This window comes from Plasmopara halstedii (assembly GCF_900000015.1).
Source record: "Plasmopara halstedii genome assembly, contig: Scaffold_350, whole genome shotgun sequence".
Classification (NCBI taxonomy): domain Eukaryota; phylum Oomycota; class Peronosporomycetes; order Peronosporales; family Peronosporaceae; genus Plasmopara; species Plasmopara halstedii.
In genome coordinates this window covers 784,285-800,499 of record NW_020187271.1, presented here as the reverse complement: position 1 = coordinate 800,499, position 16,215 = coordinate 784,285, and the positions used below count along the sequence as shown (strand labels likewise).

General features: G+C 41.4%; 3 protein-coding genes across 3 annotated transcripts; 2 read left to right on the top strand and 1 right to left on the bottom strand.

The window, feature by feature from the left end:
• Positions 1-10,676: 10,676 nt before the first annotated feature.
• On the top strand, positions 10,677-11,453 carry PHALS_09212 (RxLR-like protein; the record flags this gene model as incomplete). The annotated part of the gene is made up of 1 exon (XM_024724673.1): positions 10,677-11,453. One exon carries the CDS (start codon positions 10,677-10,679, stop codon positions 11,451-11,453), a length of 777 nt encoding a protein of 258 aa, XP_024575526.1.
• Positions 11,454-12,952: 1,499 nt separating this feature from the next.
• Positions 12,953-14,009, top strand: PHALS_15360 (uncharacterized protein). Its single transcript, XM_036407394.1, has one exon. It carries the CDS (start codon positions 13,006-13,008, stop codon positions 13,276-13,278), a length of 273 nt encoding a protein of 90 aa, XP_036263102.1. The 5' UTR covers positions 12,953-13,005; the 3' UTR covers positions 13,279-14,009.
• PHALS_09211 (RxLR-like protein) lies at positions 14,008-14,823 on the bottom strand (the record flags this gene model as incomplete). The annotated part of the gene is made up of 1 exon (XM_024724671.1): positions 14,008-14,823. One exon carries the CDS (start codon positions 14,821-14,823, stop codon positions 14,008-14,010), a length of 816 nt encoding a protein of 271 aa, XP_024575524.1.
• Positions 14,824-16,215: the final 1,392 nt, after the last annotated feature.

The window sequence follows — 16,215 nt, the reverse complement described above, 5'->3', positions numbered from 1 at the left end:
CGATAAGGTCGGCAATGGACGTAGCGCTGAACTTCTTTGATGTCCGTGATTGACGACAACATCTGAGAACTGAATCCGAATATTGAGACTACTCTATTTTCGCGAAGGAATTACCAAACCTTTTTATCTTTTGTCGGAAGATTGTCATGGCGTGATTAAACAGTGTCTACCACGCCTGTAAGCTCATGATGAAAAATACCTTATTGAATTTACTTAGCATCTATGGCCAAATGGTGCGCACACTGAAACTGCCTTACGAAGGGAGCGGTATGAAGTCAAAACACTAAGTTACGTTTGATTTTTAGAAAGCGCTTGGTGAGAGAACAATATTCTCACCAGTACAGATTTTTTGCGGCCGAAAGGATTAATCGGGCATGCTAATAATGAGCTTAGCACCGCCACTATATTGGCGCAGAAGATGATATGACATCATGTATGGGCCGCGGAACACCCTGTTTGGTTGTATTTCGCCCTAGTTCTGACCTACCAAGTGAAAATTAAAAGCGGTTAGTGCGACCTCACGCTGTCGTGAGTTATCTGGGCAAAATTCTTACGAGCGGTCGTCTTGACTACAGGGACTGCCAAAAGTACCACCAACGTTTGATTATCTGGAGACGGAGGTTTTCAATTACAGTGCGACACGCACAAGCGTTTTTTTACATTACATTCAACATTAGCCGTACAAAGCACGGGGTCTGTGTGGATAATTGCATTAAACATTTGCGAGACGTTAACGCGCTTCAATTAAAAGTCTTTGAATGTAGACAAGCTGTTTCTTTGGGGTCGTTGATTTTTTGATCAGAACTTCTTTATCGTGAATCTTGGCCGGCGGGTTCCACATAATATGGAGGTACTAACAGTTTGGCTCGGATTTTATTAATGATTCTGCTTAGAACTATTTCTTATACAACAAACATCACAGGGCATCGCGGGTCGGGTAGTGATTTTAACCTGGGGCTGAAGAGACTTATGGAAGAGATTGGTCTGACCAACTGCTTGTACAAGTATAATATCAATCATTTCAGAAGGTGTAACCCCAGTCTTCCTGAAAAGAATGTCGGATGTTGCTGGGATGTCAAAAGGTGAGGCCTTCAAAGCTTACTTTTTTACATCATATCAGCTGCTGCCTTTTGCTTGTAATGTTCTGCTCTTAGCGTAGACTATGCTATACCTCAAGCAGATGCCGATTGGAGATAGTGTGGCTTTGTATTTAGGATTCGCTCGCTCAGAACCACAGAATCAGTTTTCTGATGCACGACAAAGAGACACTTACAAAAAGTATGATCTTTTCAAGTTTAAAATGAACATACTTGGCTCACAACTGTTGATAATCTATTTACATGATGAAATGTTGCGCACAGCGTACATATGACACAGGAAACGGCAAAATTGTGATATTAACTGGCAGAGCTTACATTCGAGGCAAACCATAAGCCGTGTCGATGCTGGATGAGCTTTTTCGCCGCTTTTAAAGTTGAGCTATCGAATATTACACGGATGAGCTCTCGTATTGAAAAGGCAATATGTACATTGTACCCATTAATTACAACTTGTATTAAGTTGCGAACTGTTTGAAAAAGCAATATGCTTAATTTATCAATAACACTCGACTAAAACGTTCCAATGCACATTGGCATCGTTATGAAACACAAGCCTGGTTGTATCATATTGCTGACCCACTTGACAATATTCGTAGAATGATACCTTACAACTAGAACATCATTTACCAAAGGCTGTACGGTGCACATTTCAGGGCAGCTTGCAAAAATGTCATATGGCTAGGCAAGCGTTATGTTCGGATACCCCATCATATATGAGTGGAAAAGTAGTTCCGCGGGCGAGTGTGAAATGTGTCAGCATGTTAGACCCTCGACGTGCGCGTTGTCACCAACGGTCTGTCTCCCGGAAAAAATTGGCTGTCCATCAGATTGAGATATTCTCCTAGCCATTTTAAAGATGCAATTGATAATGGCGGTGTTGTAACGTTTGTGTGGGTCGTCTGGGTAAGATTCTAACTTACGGAAGCCAGCGACATTTTGATCGAGGCAAAATGCCACCTGTCAAAGTACTACGCCAGCAAGGCGTGCCAATGGTAATTGTACTGGAACGAGATCCGTACATTTTATATCAAGCTTTACTAAACAATGTTCAGATTGCTAATACTAAATTGATCATGTCCACCGCTGACCAACTACTGACAGATGACCAGACAAATCACGAATATAGCAATGTTGAAGCATGTTTCCCACTTTTCAAATTTGCATAAAGCGAATTTCATTACAGAAAGTTCCCCATTGACCAAATTTTGTTACCCTTGTCTTCCATTGTAATCGTCACACAGGAATTCTAGTGTCGGTGAGGCAGAGGCTGTCGGTGCAATTTGACTCTATGGATTCAGTTCGGCTACATTTTGCAGCAAAAAGTCAGTTACATTTCTATGATATTTAGCGTCATGCATTTAGTGGGCGACGCTTTGGTTGGAGTCAAGATGTCTTAAAACAGTATGCCGATTATAGAGGTATACATCACATTTGGCTGTGGAAAGTTTAAACAAGCGCTGTCAGTCTACTAACTTATGCAATGTATATGGTGTACCAGACAATCGTGCAACCCCGCTACATGTGATCGCTCAGTGTTGTATCAAAAGATGGTATTGAATCATAGTTTTTATCAATCACTTGAAAAGCAAATTACCACTTTATGCTACACACATATTGGCTAAAACAATTTTACAATTTTGCTCCAACAAACCTGTCAAATTCGAAGCGGCACAAAAATTGACAGAAGTTTGGTGTGAGTTGGCAAGCTTGAGGAACGCGGAATAAATTTTTAGTTCTCGCATCCGTTATGTGTCATTAAAAGCCAGAAGCGATTATCAAATTTTTAAACGGCGGGAATGATAGCACTGTTCAAAACGAAGTGGTTGACGACCAGATTTTAATGAACCTATGAAATTTTTTAGCAATTACATTTGCAGGCGACAACATATACAATGTTGAGTGTACACCAAAAGTCAGCGATTGATACTTTACAAGCGTTTTGCAAAACCAGGTCAAAGCTATTGCAGTATCTTTATTATTCATACACATAATTTGTTTTGGTGCTTCAGCCTGAAATAAGGCAAACTAGGCGGAGACATCAGCCGATGTTGATGTTAAGAAGCAGCTTGGATGCTGAAGAGGCAACAACAAAATTCGGTGACCAACTGACACCAAGACATGCTAGGATTAATAAAGTCGGACTCATCACTGATGTTGTTCTTGTGTACACGGTATGAAGCGAGGATGATACTAACTTGCGGACTATATATGCTCAAGCAATAGCAGCGACGATGCAGTGAAGTGGCGTGAAGATGATGAATTTGAGTCAGAGCTTAATATGGATATCAAGTCAAGAGGGAGGAATAATTGAAAAATTAAATCATGATTGAACTTTGCCACGACGTATGACCAAATTTGCCTTCCTGTGCGGTTCAAGGCACACTTGCGCGAAGGCTTTCAAGCAAGAATATGATATTGGCTTCTTCAGGCCTTGTTTCTCAAATACCAACATATATTCAACCTTAACGATACTTGGAGTGTGTGCAGAATGAAACTGCTGACTGAATCAGTTGGACGTTGACACTGCTTCTCAATCATGTAATGTTAGTTATCGTTTATATGAAAGTTCCGATGGGAGTCGGCAATGCGTAGGGATCGGTGTCATAAGAGATGGGCTGTGTATAGATTTAAACAAGCATATAGTGAACAAGACAATACATTGTGGGTTGTGACAATGGCTTAAAAGACCGAAGAGACCAATACATTTATGTCAAGCAATCTACGATCGACTATATGTGCATGACATAATTGTCGCAGCAAAACGATACAGGATAATCAATGAGATCAAGAATGTGCTCAAAAAAGCATTCAACGTCAACTAACGGGGCATGACGAAATTCGTGCTTGATATGATGACTGATCACGACAGTCTGACAAAACACTTGTTACCAAAGAGAGTTGCTACATCGACGACGAGATTAAGTGAATCGTTTGACAAGGTGCCAAGAGTGTTGACAACATATGCGCATCAGGACTGAGAGTTGATGTCAACGCATTCAACTACAAGGTGAGAAAATCGTTTGGGGATGCGCTCGAAGCCGAATCAATTCTTATTGGGATGTCTGCTGTAGAACAGGACATGTTCTAGACCGAAGTTGGTTTAATTCTTCATTGGATGATTGCTGCACATAAGTACATGTACTGGACCGATAGTTCAGTGCAGGAGTTGGAACAAACCAATCTATTTCTACAAAAACACAGCTGTCACGTTTCCTCGAGGATCTCATCTAAAACACAAGAATGCTGCTTTTCACATGATATGCAAGCAGACGAGTAATTGCCTATCCAATACCCACTGCCGAGGCATTGGTCACATGGCGGTTAAGCATATTCAGATCCTGATTTGGCAGCAATACCGATGACAGACGTTCGGTTTTTGGAGCTATGATCATGACTTCAGGCGCGCCAGTGGTGTTCAGGTAAAATTATCACCAAATTGCTGCTCTCGGCTCGGCGGATACAGAATATATGGCACTCAACCTTTGCATTCAAGAGATTCGCTGACTCTTGTGAGGCTAAAAGACAGGGTCACAACTAGTTTAAGATAACAACCGGAAAGCATCGCTTGATAAAAAGAATCAAGAAGCATAAACGAGTTTTTTAAGATGACACCGTTCGGTACTGTTGAAAACCAATACTGTGTAGGTGTATTTGTATTATACATGGGTGAGAGTTACATTTAGTCCAAACTCAGGTTAGCCAGGTATTTAATGCGTGCAGGCTCTACATTTATAATTCAATGCTCAAATGCCTCAGGAAGACCAAGTCAAATGATTCAGTGTTTAGATTTCATCGCAAGGTACCTAGCCAATACCTAAGCCCTCGTCTATTATAATGGTTTACCGACCAGATTCTATATTTTGCCATCAGATTAATTTTGAATAGATATGACAACTTTAGGACGAAAAAGACAACATAAAAAAGTGCCCACTGCTTTTTTTTACCATCAAAGCAACAGATTGTCAGCCGCAACCAATGCATCTTTTACTACAATGTCCATGGTTACGACGGCGAAAAAGCATACCGAATTCGTCTCATAAAGTGGCACTGTTGCGATTGGAAGTCTAACATGAGAATGACTTTGGCCAATCAGGATCTTCTGGTTCATGTCATGGCCGTCAAGGACGATATTAAAACGATATGGCTTGTAAACGAGCCCAAGGTATTTGGTAACATTGCATAAGGCGTTGAGATTTGACTTCCGACTAAGATATGGTTGGCCACGAGTGTCACGGAGTCATGGGGAACGCTGCGAGATTTCTACAATGGCGTGACACTGCACAATCCCGTGACGGTGAAGCGAAATCTTCACGTCTTCAACATGGATAGTGGTACTAGCGTGATCAAGGTTTTCGACTCTTTTGACAGCAAGCAGTTGGTCTTCAAACAATGAAAGAGCCAGTTGACGCGTTGTGCCAGCTGGTGATATTTCTCAGTTGAGTTACGTCGGAAAATGACTAATTGTTTGTGGATAATGCAAAGAATTTTGCACTGATAGAAGTGAAAAGAAGCTATCCAACGAACTACTCAAAGAAGCTGCACATAATGGAGGCTATGAAGAAAGCGTTCTGCGTAAATGGGAATGCTGAAAGATGAAAAATCGGACGAGGCAACGTTTGAAAAGGTGACGATCTACACATATCGGCGAACTGAGAGTCAAGTGTTTTAATTGTGACCAACTTTGTCAGATAAAAGGACAGTGAAAGGCCAGACGACGTATCTGTTAAAAGAACGGCTTACAGCATACGTTGCGCGATCGAATCTCCGGACCATAGGACGACGTGATGGCGCACACGATGACGCGACATGATTGCGCTCAGAAAAACGCCATAGGAAAGGCTTATAGGTAGCTCGGAGTAGGACCTCAATATACTCACTTCATCTTTTTTAACAGTATATGCATTGGTGACGCGGTATTTGCAGTGGGCGAAGGACGATCGGCAGAGTGGCTTATCGCCAGCGATCTCACACAGGACTGACTTGTTTGAATACAAGGACCTTAAAATATACGTTGAAGAAACAATTGCAAATGACAAAAAGACACTCGTTAGAGCAATCGGCAACGTGAAACTGACCGGTCTCGATAGAATGAGGATTTGCATTTCTGACGTTTTATATTTCCGAAGATTGCTGTCGGTTGGCAAGCTTGCAAAACGCGGGATAAGTGTCGAGTTTTCGCTTTTTTCGTGTGTTATCTGAAACAAACAATAGGCTACTGCATGGGGTATAAGTATCGATGAAGCGTACATGCTCGATTGGAAACCGGAGGAAGTAAATTACGCGGAGAATTTCAGGAATGACATTGAGTAGAATCTTTGTCATGCTCGCATTGGACACTGGAATAAATTTTTTCACTCAAGACACAGCCCTCGACTAGAGGCATAAAGATGATCAAGCAAAAAAACAGAAATACAATGTGCCGGGTGCTTGAAGGGTGAGTAGACCTTCACGGCATTTCCTTCACGTTCGATCACGCGACAAGCGTTCGGGTGCACACAGATATAACGTGTCCAACCCAGATATCGTCGATAGGAGGGCGCGACATATATCTTTAGATTTGTTGTTAAATTTTAAGAATTGTTGTTCAAATGCATGTTTCGGCTATGCGGACAGTGTCAATTCTGACTGGAAGAAGAAAGTGACCCGCATTACGATGTTGGAATAGCGTTAAGTAGGTGGCATTGACAACTCACACTAGCGATCATCGTACTTTTAAAAGACAATGGTATTATGTTTTAAACCAGTTGGATTGACCGCCAATTCAGGACGAGCCTATAGAAACTGCAAAAGAAACCAGTTGGAGTTGCCGAACTGAACTATGTTAGTGAGAGATCTAATAGGAATATGTTGAAGTTAGCAGAGAATCGTCCATCGCCTCAAAAGCATCAAGAATATCATTTGGTGCTTGCTTTGAAGTGAACTGGAGCAATCACGACGAAGACATGAGCCGATGCTATGCATCGTGAAAGCGTAGATGAAAAAGTTGCTACAAAAAATGTAATGATCCACAGAAGCCGAAACGCGCTAGGATTGACGCAAGACGAATGGATTGCCGGTGCTATTCTTGCATACTTAATGTGAAGTGAAAATGCTACGGACATGCCGACAATATATGCTCAAGAAATTAAAGTGGTGATGTATTAAGAGACATGAAGCTATTGAAGCCGAGCTTCGCCTACATTAGCAAAACCAAAAAAAACATGAAAGCTAAGCGGGGAGGAAGATTGCACAATTGGATTACGATGGGACATTGCCATGAAAAGTGATCAAAAGTGCACTGTTGTCCGGTACAAGGCAAACTTTCCACGAAGAGCTCTAACACAACTATGAGATTGCTTTCATTAAACCTTTTCTTGGTTGCAAAAATGAGTTCAATATGGATAGTTCTTTCTGTGTGCACGAAATGAGACTACAAATGGAACAGGTGGTTGTCGATACTGCTTTTGTCAGCAACGTGCTAACAATCAACGCTCCGCTGGGTGTCGACAATGTGCAGGGATACGTTTGCCAATCAAACTGTCTGTATACGGGATGAAACAAGCAACATGTACCTGGAACAAGACCTTACATAGTATCTGTTTCAACTATGGCCTTTTGAGATGCGGGGGGATCAGTGCGTTTCTGTCAAGAGATCTCGTTTAGGTTAGACCATGTTAATTTTTTTAGGATGACATGATTATCCAAGCAAAAAGCAGGGAGATCATTGAGTTCAAAATACTGCTCAGAAATAAATTGTCGATGAAGGCGCTTGATAACGCAGATTTTATCTGGGCATGGTGTTTGATCACGACAGCTCAGTCAAAACACTTTTGATCAAGCAGACTTGTGACACTGACAATGTGCTCAGGCGATTCTATCAATAAGATGCCAAAAGAGTCAACAACCCATGCGCATCGAAATTGATGTTGTCATCAGCACAGTCGCCTAAAACGGATCTGGGTTTATTAGAGATGCAACCTAATCGATCCTTCCCTAGATGCCTGCTGTAGATAACCACATATACTACACCGGATGTTGAATACGTGATAATATAGCTATCATATTTGCAAGAAAATTTCGGGCTGCCATATTGATTAACGCCTACTCGCGTGCTGCGCTTCCTAAAGAGCACACGTCTAATCGATATCGTCTACCAAGTCAGTGGTCAAATTGCGGTTGAGGCATGTTCAGATGCCGATCGGGGCATTAATATCGATGACAAATGTTCGGTTTCAGAAGTTATGATCATGATTAAAGGTGTGTTAGTCAAGTTCAAGTCCTAGCGGCAGCAGGCCGTTGCACTCGGCTCGGGAACGACTGAATATATGGCTATCAGCCTTTGCACTGAAGATATCCTTTGAAAGCGAGCGATGCTTAAGATCATGGGTCGTGACTAAGTGGAAGGCACACAAATTTGAAAGAACCAAGGACTGATCGGATTAGGTACAAACGCCAAACACCATGCTCGAACGAAGCACTTCGACTAAGTCACCACATCAGACGCGAGAAGGTCAACTACATCGACAAGAATCGTCAGCTTGCGGATATGCTGACGAAGGCATTCGAGATGAAGATGGTTGCGTCGATACGCGAGGCAGCGGGTGTTGAGACCAATCTTCGATAAGGATCAACATGAACTAATGGCGAGTGAGAGTGTAACGGGGTTACACATATCCTGGTAACAGGTGTGTGTGTCACAAGATATGGGCACGGTGTGACTGCACCCAAATATAAATTCGGTACACGGCTGGGTAGCCAGTAGATATGCATGTATTTAGATTTTACTATACGTATTAGGAAAATCTAAACATTTAAAATTAGGCGGCTTTGCTGCAGACAAATCAAAAAAATACAGTTTACATTTTGAACAGAAGAGTCTAATAGCTTCGGGTTAAGGTTCTTGCGGATTGCGATCCGCTACACTCGTACTGGTTCTTGTGAAAAACGTGGTTGGTGACCTAAAATACGCCTCCTCTAAGCGCAAAGATACGGCAGCCCTGCTGCGAAAGTGCTGAAATTACGTCGCTTAATTTTACGGTATTGCGGCTATATGTCTACTGTACTTTCATTTTTAAGTGTTATATTTGTTCGTATAGAAAACGAACTCAGATTCGCCAACGGTGAAGGTGTGGTGGGTCCACTTTCATTTTTAGGGTTCTAATCCCCAAAAGAGCCAAGTTTTCTTTGAGTGTTTAGGGTGCACTGTGAGTCACCGAGCCAAAACCTACGACCTGCGGTAGCGTAATTTGGTATAAATATGGCAATGTTAGAACAAGAAAGACAGAAGAACATAAGATACATTTTCAATTCGGATTTTACCATCTTTTCAACAAAATTACGGCAAAGGCCGAGGAATTTCACGTAGTGAGTACTAAACATTCATACACAGCAAGAGATGAACGCTACTTCATCTTGCACATCATTCTTTGTGCTTAAAGAGGAAGCGTATTCGAAAGGTGAGACAGATGTTGAAATTGACTTCAATATCTAGCGGTGTTCAACTAAAGCAAAAGGTTTTTTAACAATTTGGAGTGATCTGTAGAGCCTGAATGTTACAACGTGACAACGTCGAGACGGGTGAAGGTAATGCATAGCAAATTCGTATTGTGTTTTCAAATGTGCTTTTTATACTTTAATGATTATTTGCTTACGTGTGGTCTACAGGCATACCGATCTTGATTATTTAGCATGTGCAACACATCGTAATCTCTAACTGTATATTAACCGCAATTTTTCATGGCTCTTCTTCTCTATTTTCCATCTGTATTCCCGATCCCTACGACATGTTTACCCAAACAGCAGCATAGCTACTCATCATACATTCTGAGAATGATCCAAACAACATGTACAGCGTTTGACGGAAGGCTGGCGAACTTGCATCTCAAGAGATAGAATTGGAAAATACGCATTTAAAAAAAAGTACATGTTAAATTCATTTTTGATAATGAGGTCTAAGAAAAAGAGAAGTTGGCGTGCTTAGCGCTTTCAAATCTATATTTTACTTCTATTGTGTAATGCATACATTACCAGCGAGCCGTTAACAATACTATTAAACTTAACGAAGTTTACGTAAGAGCTTGAGCTTAATAGCGTAATACACGCTTATTTAAGGTTGACAGAATTTGCATAGTTCTAATTGTCTATATTCAACAACCGATACATCGGTGAAAGTTCTAAATGCATGAAAAAAACTGCATTGACGCATTTTGAAAGCTGAAACTCATTCGAGATGCGGTAATTAGAGAACCTAAGGAATTACAAGCGATTAGCTTGAAGCTGCCGATATATTATTTTATTAAAATGGAGATGAGATTTTTAGAAGCTCTGCCTTCTGTTATAAGCACCATCTTGGGATCATGATACTAGCATGATTGTGGTGTTGTAACACGGAATTGTGGAGACGCAACCTTGCGTCACCTCTAAGAGCAAAGGCACATCCTTTACAATAAGCCAGATGCTCAAAGCTATAAGGTTACTTTGCCTGGTGAACACCTCTTCAACTTCCCTGCCTGCCGGCATACCACTCCTCGAACAGAACACTTTCGTTTATTCCTTATCCACGACACACCATTTCCAAGCCTACAACCAAACTCAAAGATGAGATTTGCTTCTTCGATCATTGCTGCATCTGTTGCCTTCTCCATTTCTGTCAACGCTGACCACACTTCCCGGCAACTTATTCTCGGGGGGTCCAAAGTCAAAAGCAATACAAAGACCTATACAGTTGGTATTCGTAATACTACCGATGGTGATAATTTCTGCGCTGGAGCACTTGTTTCCTCAAGACATGTTATTACAACAGTACTTTGCACTTACTTCGGCACGGATGGCTTCGGGCCACGCTTCGTTTCCGTGGGTTCTCACAACCTTAACGGCCGGCTCGATGGCGAACAGATCGAAATCGCGTCGATTAAGACCCACAAGAAGTTTGACGATCAAACTCTTAGCTACGACTTCGCGTTGTTAACTCTGAAATCGCCAAGCAAATTCAAACCTATCACCCTTCCAAAAGCGGATAACTCGGACATTACACCTAACATGATGGCCCAGGTAATGGGTTGGGGGCAGACTTCCTACGAAAACGACAAACTTTCCGACGATTTACGGGGGGTTCAAGTTCCAGTATGGACCAATGATGAGTGTCGTCCACACTTCACATGCGATGAATCAGCCTTGTGCGCTGGTGGAAAGAAAAACCAGGACGCTTGTATTGGTGATAGTGGCGCCCCGTTGATCAAGGAGAATGGGGCTGGAGATTCAGATGACGTTCTCATCGGGTTAGCCAGCTATGGTACTGGATGTGGTACAGAAGGAATACCTTCCGTCTATTCTCGTGTTTCGGCTGTTGTTCAATGGATTAAGTCCCAACTTTAAATCCTGACTAGCGTTAACTATAGCAACACTCACGTTCTCATAGTTTAATCTTTGAAAATGAACTTGGTCTTTACTAAAGTATGTTAAAAAATGGTGTCTTTTTCTTATATATCCAAGTTGTTTGGTTCTCTAATTACGCAGTCTTAAAGTCTAGGATCAACAAATACTCTAGGTGATGTCTGTTTGCTCATAAAGTCGTAAATACCCAAAAGATCCCAAACCTAAAAAAAAAACTCTTCTTGAGTTGATAGAATCTCAAATGTTGATCCTCTGAGTATGTTGACATCAATCGGAGCTTTTTCATCACCGTATACAGTTTGTCCGGCACTTGTACTGCCCCATATTCTCTTATTGCTTCCGTTCCAGTGAGTTGCGGTGTAACAACAACCACTTCCTAGAATATCTTTGATCAACTTCCTGCCCATTACGATTATTCAGTACACATTGTTGCGCAGCGGTTATTGAAGGTATGTTGTTGGTCTTTGCGCTACCTAAGGATCCTAATTTGTGCAGTGCTGCTCTGGTTTCGTCAACAAAATTTTGAACTGCAACTGGTTTTGTTGAGATGACGCCGCCATATATTGTGGAAGGGCGATGTTGCTTGCAGCTCTATGTCTATTTACATGCACAAAATTTGGATTTGTTCGTCCTGAAAATGAACTCAGATTAGCCAAGTGTTTAAGTTGTGGTAGCTCCACTTTCTCGATTTGAGCCTTACATTCCTCAAGCACCTATAATTTAACCACGTTGCTTGGAGTTCACTACGGACTTCCTAGCCAGAAACTAGTTTCTCTCCCTCTTTTTTTGGTTGAACATAGGGACACTAATAAACCAACAAAACTAACATGCTTCGACTTAGTCTTTGTCATTCTTGACGAACCCGCACCAGTGTCGATGGCTGCTGCGGAAAATGTTTATGCGTCCAATGGCGATTGCAATGCTCAGTTGAATTAGGATGAGTACATAAGGAGTAAAACTAAGCCGAAAACAAATTACGGTGACACTATGCTGTGTTTTCATGGAACTTCTGACGAACCATTGTATCAAGAAAGCTTATTGACCTATAGTTGTAGCATCCCAGTTGAGTTGTTTGCATCTTCTTTCGCGTATCCGCATGAAAAGATATGACTGACATACACACTAAGCGGCAATATCCCCAAAATGATTCTTGCGCATAAGTTGTAGGTGTCGGTAATTGTACCAAATCACTTGGCGATCAGAATACTCAACGGTCATATAACGTTTGCGGCACCAGTGAAATTTTAATAATGCGTCGAATGTCCACCCCAGCTTTAAGCCAGCTAGTTATTGCGTATACATTCCGGTTCACCCAGAATATCACAATAAAAATGCTATTGCCAGGTCTTCAAGCCTCCCGCAATTTTTTTTGTCTCCAAGCGTCTTTTCTTTAAATGTTCATATCATTGCCGGGGACACAAAGTGGTAGGGCAATTAATTTTTTCAGATCGTTGACGTACCACTCAGTTTTCAAGAGTCATCTTAAAATACTAATTCACAGTCAGTTCTACCCATTCGGATTAGTTATGCTCCGATGGATCAGTTATCTTTGCACTTTCAAAATCTTCGACAGGATGAACGACTGAAGTTAAGTTTTGGCTTCAACGTTCTTCACACTTTGCGTTGGCTAAGCCGTAGAAGACGGGGAAGAGGTACCTATGTGGTAGGTCTTAGCAAACAAGAATCTGATCTGCTTGCCATCGAGCCGGTCGTTAAGGTAGCAGACACATTACGTATCCCCAGGTTCGTACATCGAGCAAAGTACTGTTGTCAGCACTTGCGTGTGAACGCTATGGTACTAGCGTAGTAATTATCACCGCGACAGTATCACGAATGCCAATTTGTAGTCGTCGTTTGATTTCCTAACTTTTGTTTGCCCGAGACTAAGCTGCCATCAAAAGTATGCAATGGTAAAGGCTGATGGCGCAACAATGATCGAGGTATTAACCTTTGCGTGGAATGTCGTGACGGACTGGAAAGATTTCGCTTGAGAGGAGTGAATTTCGATTGTTAATTTTGTCGAGCTCACATGGGCAAGGGTCAAATTGTAGATTAGGTGCGAGTTTTTCAAATGCATTTTTGCTTTCAAACGAGGACAGGAGATACAAGCTGTATTCAACTATTTCGCATGATTCAAGATGATTGAGAAACGTGCCGTAAACGCAACCATCCCCGCATGCCTTCAATTTTATGCTTCTTAGCGTAGCATTACACAAGTCAAGCTATACTACACGAGAATCTTTGATCATGTTTCCCGGGTTATTAAAACGCACTTTTGAGGAATATATACTTGCTAATTAAACCTTAATGTATGTGTTGCTCTAATTAAGCTTGCTCATACTATGGCGAGAAATTAAAGCCGAAAATGCGACTTTGTAAATGGTGCAGTATAGCGAGTTGGTTCAGTTAAAGTGAGTCATTTTACTTACGATTGTGATTGATTATGTGTATCGTAGCTGCAACAGGGTTTGTCTACACAATTATGGAAGCGGACGATAGAAGGCATGAAAATGATTTTCTAAAGTGCATTCAGATATTACGATGAAAGAGGACCGGGCGTTAGACTAGCACTTAGTTCGTTGATAAAAGCAGCAGCTGCTGACGCACGAGAAGCAATGCTCGGCATTCCTGCAACACCACCGGAAGTGTAGGTGGCGACCCCCACAAGAAGGTCTTTTTCAGGCGTTTCCTTGATTAGTGGACCTCCAAAATCACCATAGGAGAATGTTTTGTTCGGATGACCACCAAAACACACATCCGTCGGATCAATCGCGCCATTGAAGCAAACTGCGCAGTCTTCATTTTTCCACACCTGAACGTCAACACCACGCAATTCATAAGAGGTTTCAAAGCCATCAGACGTTTCTGGTACATCGGGATGATTGGTCAATCCCCAGCCCATGACTTTCGTCAACATAGCAAATTCAATGTCCGCTTCTGTAGCAAGTTCGATCGGCGGAAACTTGCTTGGCTTTTCAAGGATTAAAAAGCCATAGTCGTAGGCAGGAATCATTATATCAAGCAATGTGTGGTTCTGGGCCTTGATCACTTTGATGACCTCGCCGTCTTCCGTTCCGTTGATATAGTGATTTCCCACTGCCACATAGTTCGGTTTCAAATCCTCCTGAATGCTGGTACAAATTGCTGAGGTCATTACGATCATGGATGTAACCAGAACACCAGCGCAGTGGTTGTCATTCTCTGGGGTCGCGCGAATGCCACATGTGTACGTCTTTGTACCCTTTGGAATGATATCACCTCCTAGAATCAGATTTCGCGAGATGTGATCGGCATTAATGTTGACTTGTGTGACAGCCAAGAATGCAGCAGCAAGTGTAATGAAAATTTTCATCGTGGTATGACTTGGTGGGGCTTAAAGTGGGGTGTTTAGTAGATGGCTAAAACCAAAGTGCTGTTCTGGGAATCGAAAGCTGATTAATCGCATGACTTCGCATGTGTGTTGCTATTCGCATAAGTATTGATCAGAACATACAATGAATCGTGAAGATAAAAAAGTCTTTAAAAAACATTATTCAACAATTTCGACGACACGACAGGAGTAAAACGAAGATCGGATTGTATGGTTGAAGGGATATGGACAGTATAACAATACATTGCAATACTATTGCAACAAATCTTTAAATGATCTCCCCTTCCACGTCAAATCATAAACTTATCAATCTTCACAATTCTAGCAGACCAACTTTTACTTCGCGACACGAAACTCTCACTAAGCAGACAGTAAAAGTAAATGAACTTGCAGCAACTTTGATAAAGAATCAAAAGTTATTAGGCCGTCGTCGATCGCGAAAGTGGACAATGGATAGTGCATTGTACCGTTTCTATCGGTAAGATACTCGAGTTACAATAAGATGTTGGTAAATGAATTTCTGTATGCCTTCAACGGCTGAAAGACTGTTAAATAACACAAAGAGGCGCACTGGTAGTTTTTTTTAATGTTAATGTTGGTGTTCGCGTGATTGTCAATTTTTTTTACCGCTGTTGTCATCCATTCGAAATCGTAAAGTCAGTGCATTGGACAGATCGCAAGAAAGAATTGTTTCGCGAAAGTTCAGCTTCACAATATGAACATAAAAAAATCGATAGTCATGTTGTGAGTAGAGTTTACTCAAGTTTAAAAGTACCTTTTACATATGGAGTGGATCCAACCGTAAGTTACAAGTTGTTAAACGTGATGGGTACCCAATAAATTTGAGCCACATTCCCCTATCGCGTCGTCTAGTTGAGTGCGTGAACTAGTCTTAAGACAAAATAAATATCAGAGAGCAAATTGTCAAATATTTTTGTATCAAATTGCTTTGAGAAAACACCTGCATAATGTTATCCTCAAATCCTTCATTTCTTATTTGCTATTATCGATTGCAAGCTCTGTATTAATTCTACATATTTTACAAGATTTCGCTGATCATATTCCATTATTTATCTAATTCATGGTCTTCAAAGGTATATATATATATATAATGTACGCAACATAAATGTATAATTCTGTCAGGTCCGTCGATGGAGATACCCTAAAAGCATCGAGTGCTGGGGGATGATCTTATCAAGACGGCCGTAGACTTCTTCTATCCATAGTAATATATGAGCACAAGAGGCACTGGCTTATGATCGAAGCATTTGTCATGATATTGATCAAAGGTCTGCAACACATAAGCGCATATTAGCCAGTGACACAACCAAAACTAACGATTTGATATTTGCCGCTTTCTTCCGTGCGAAGAAC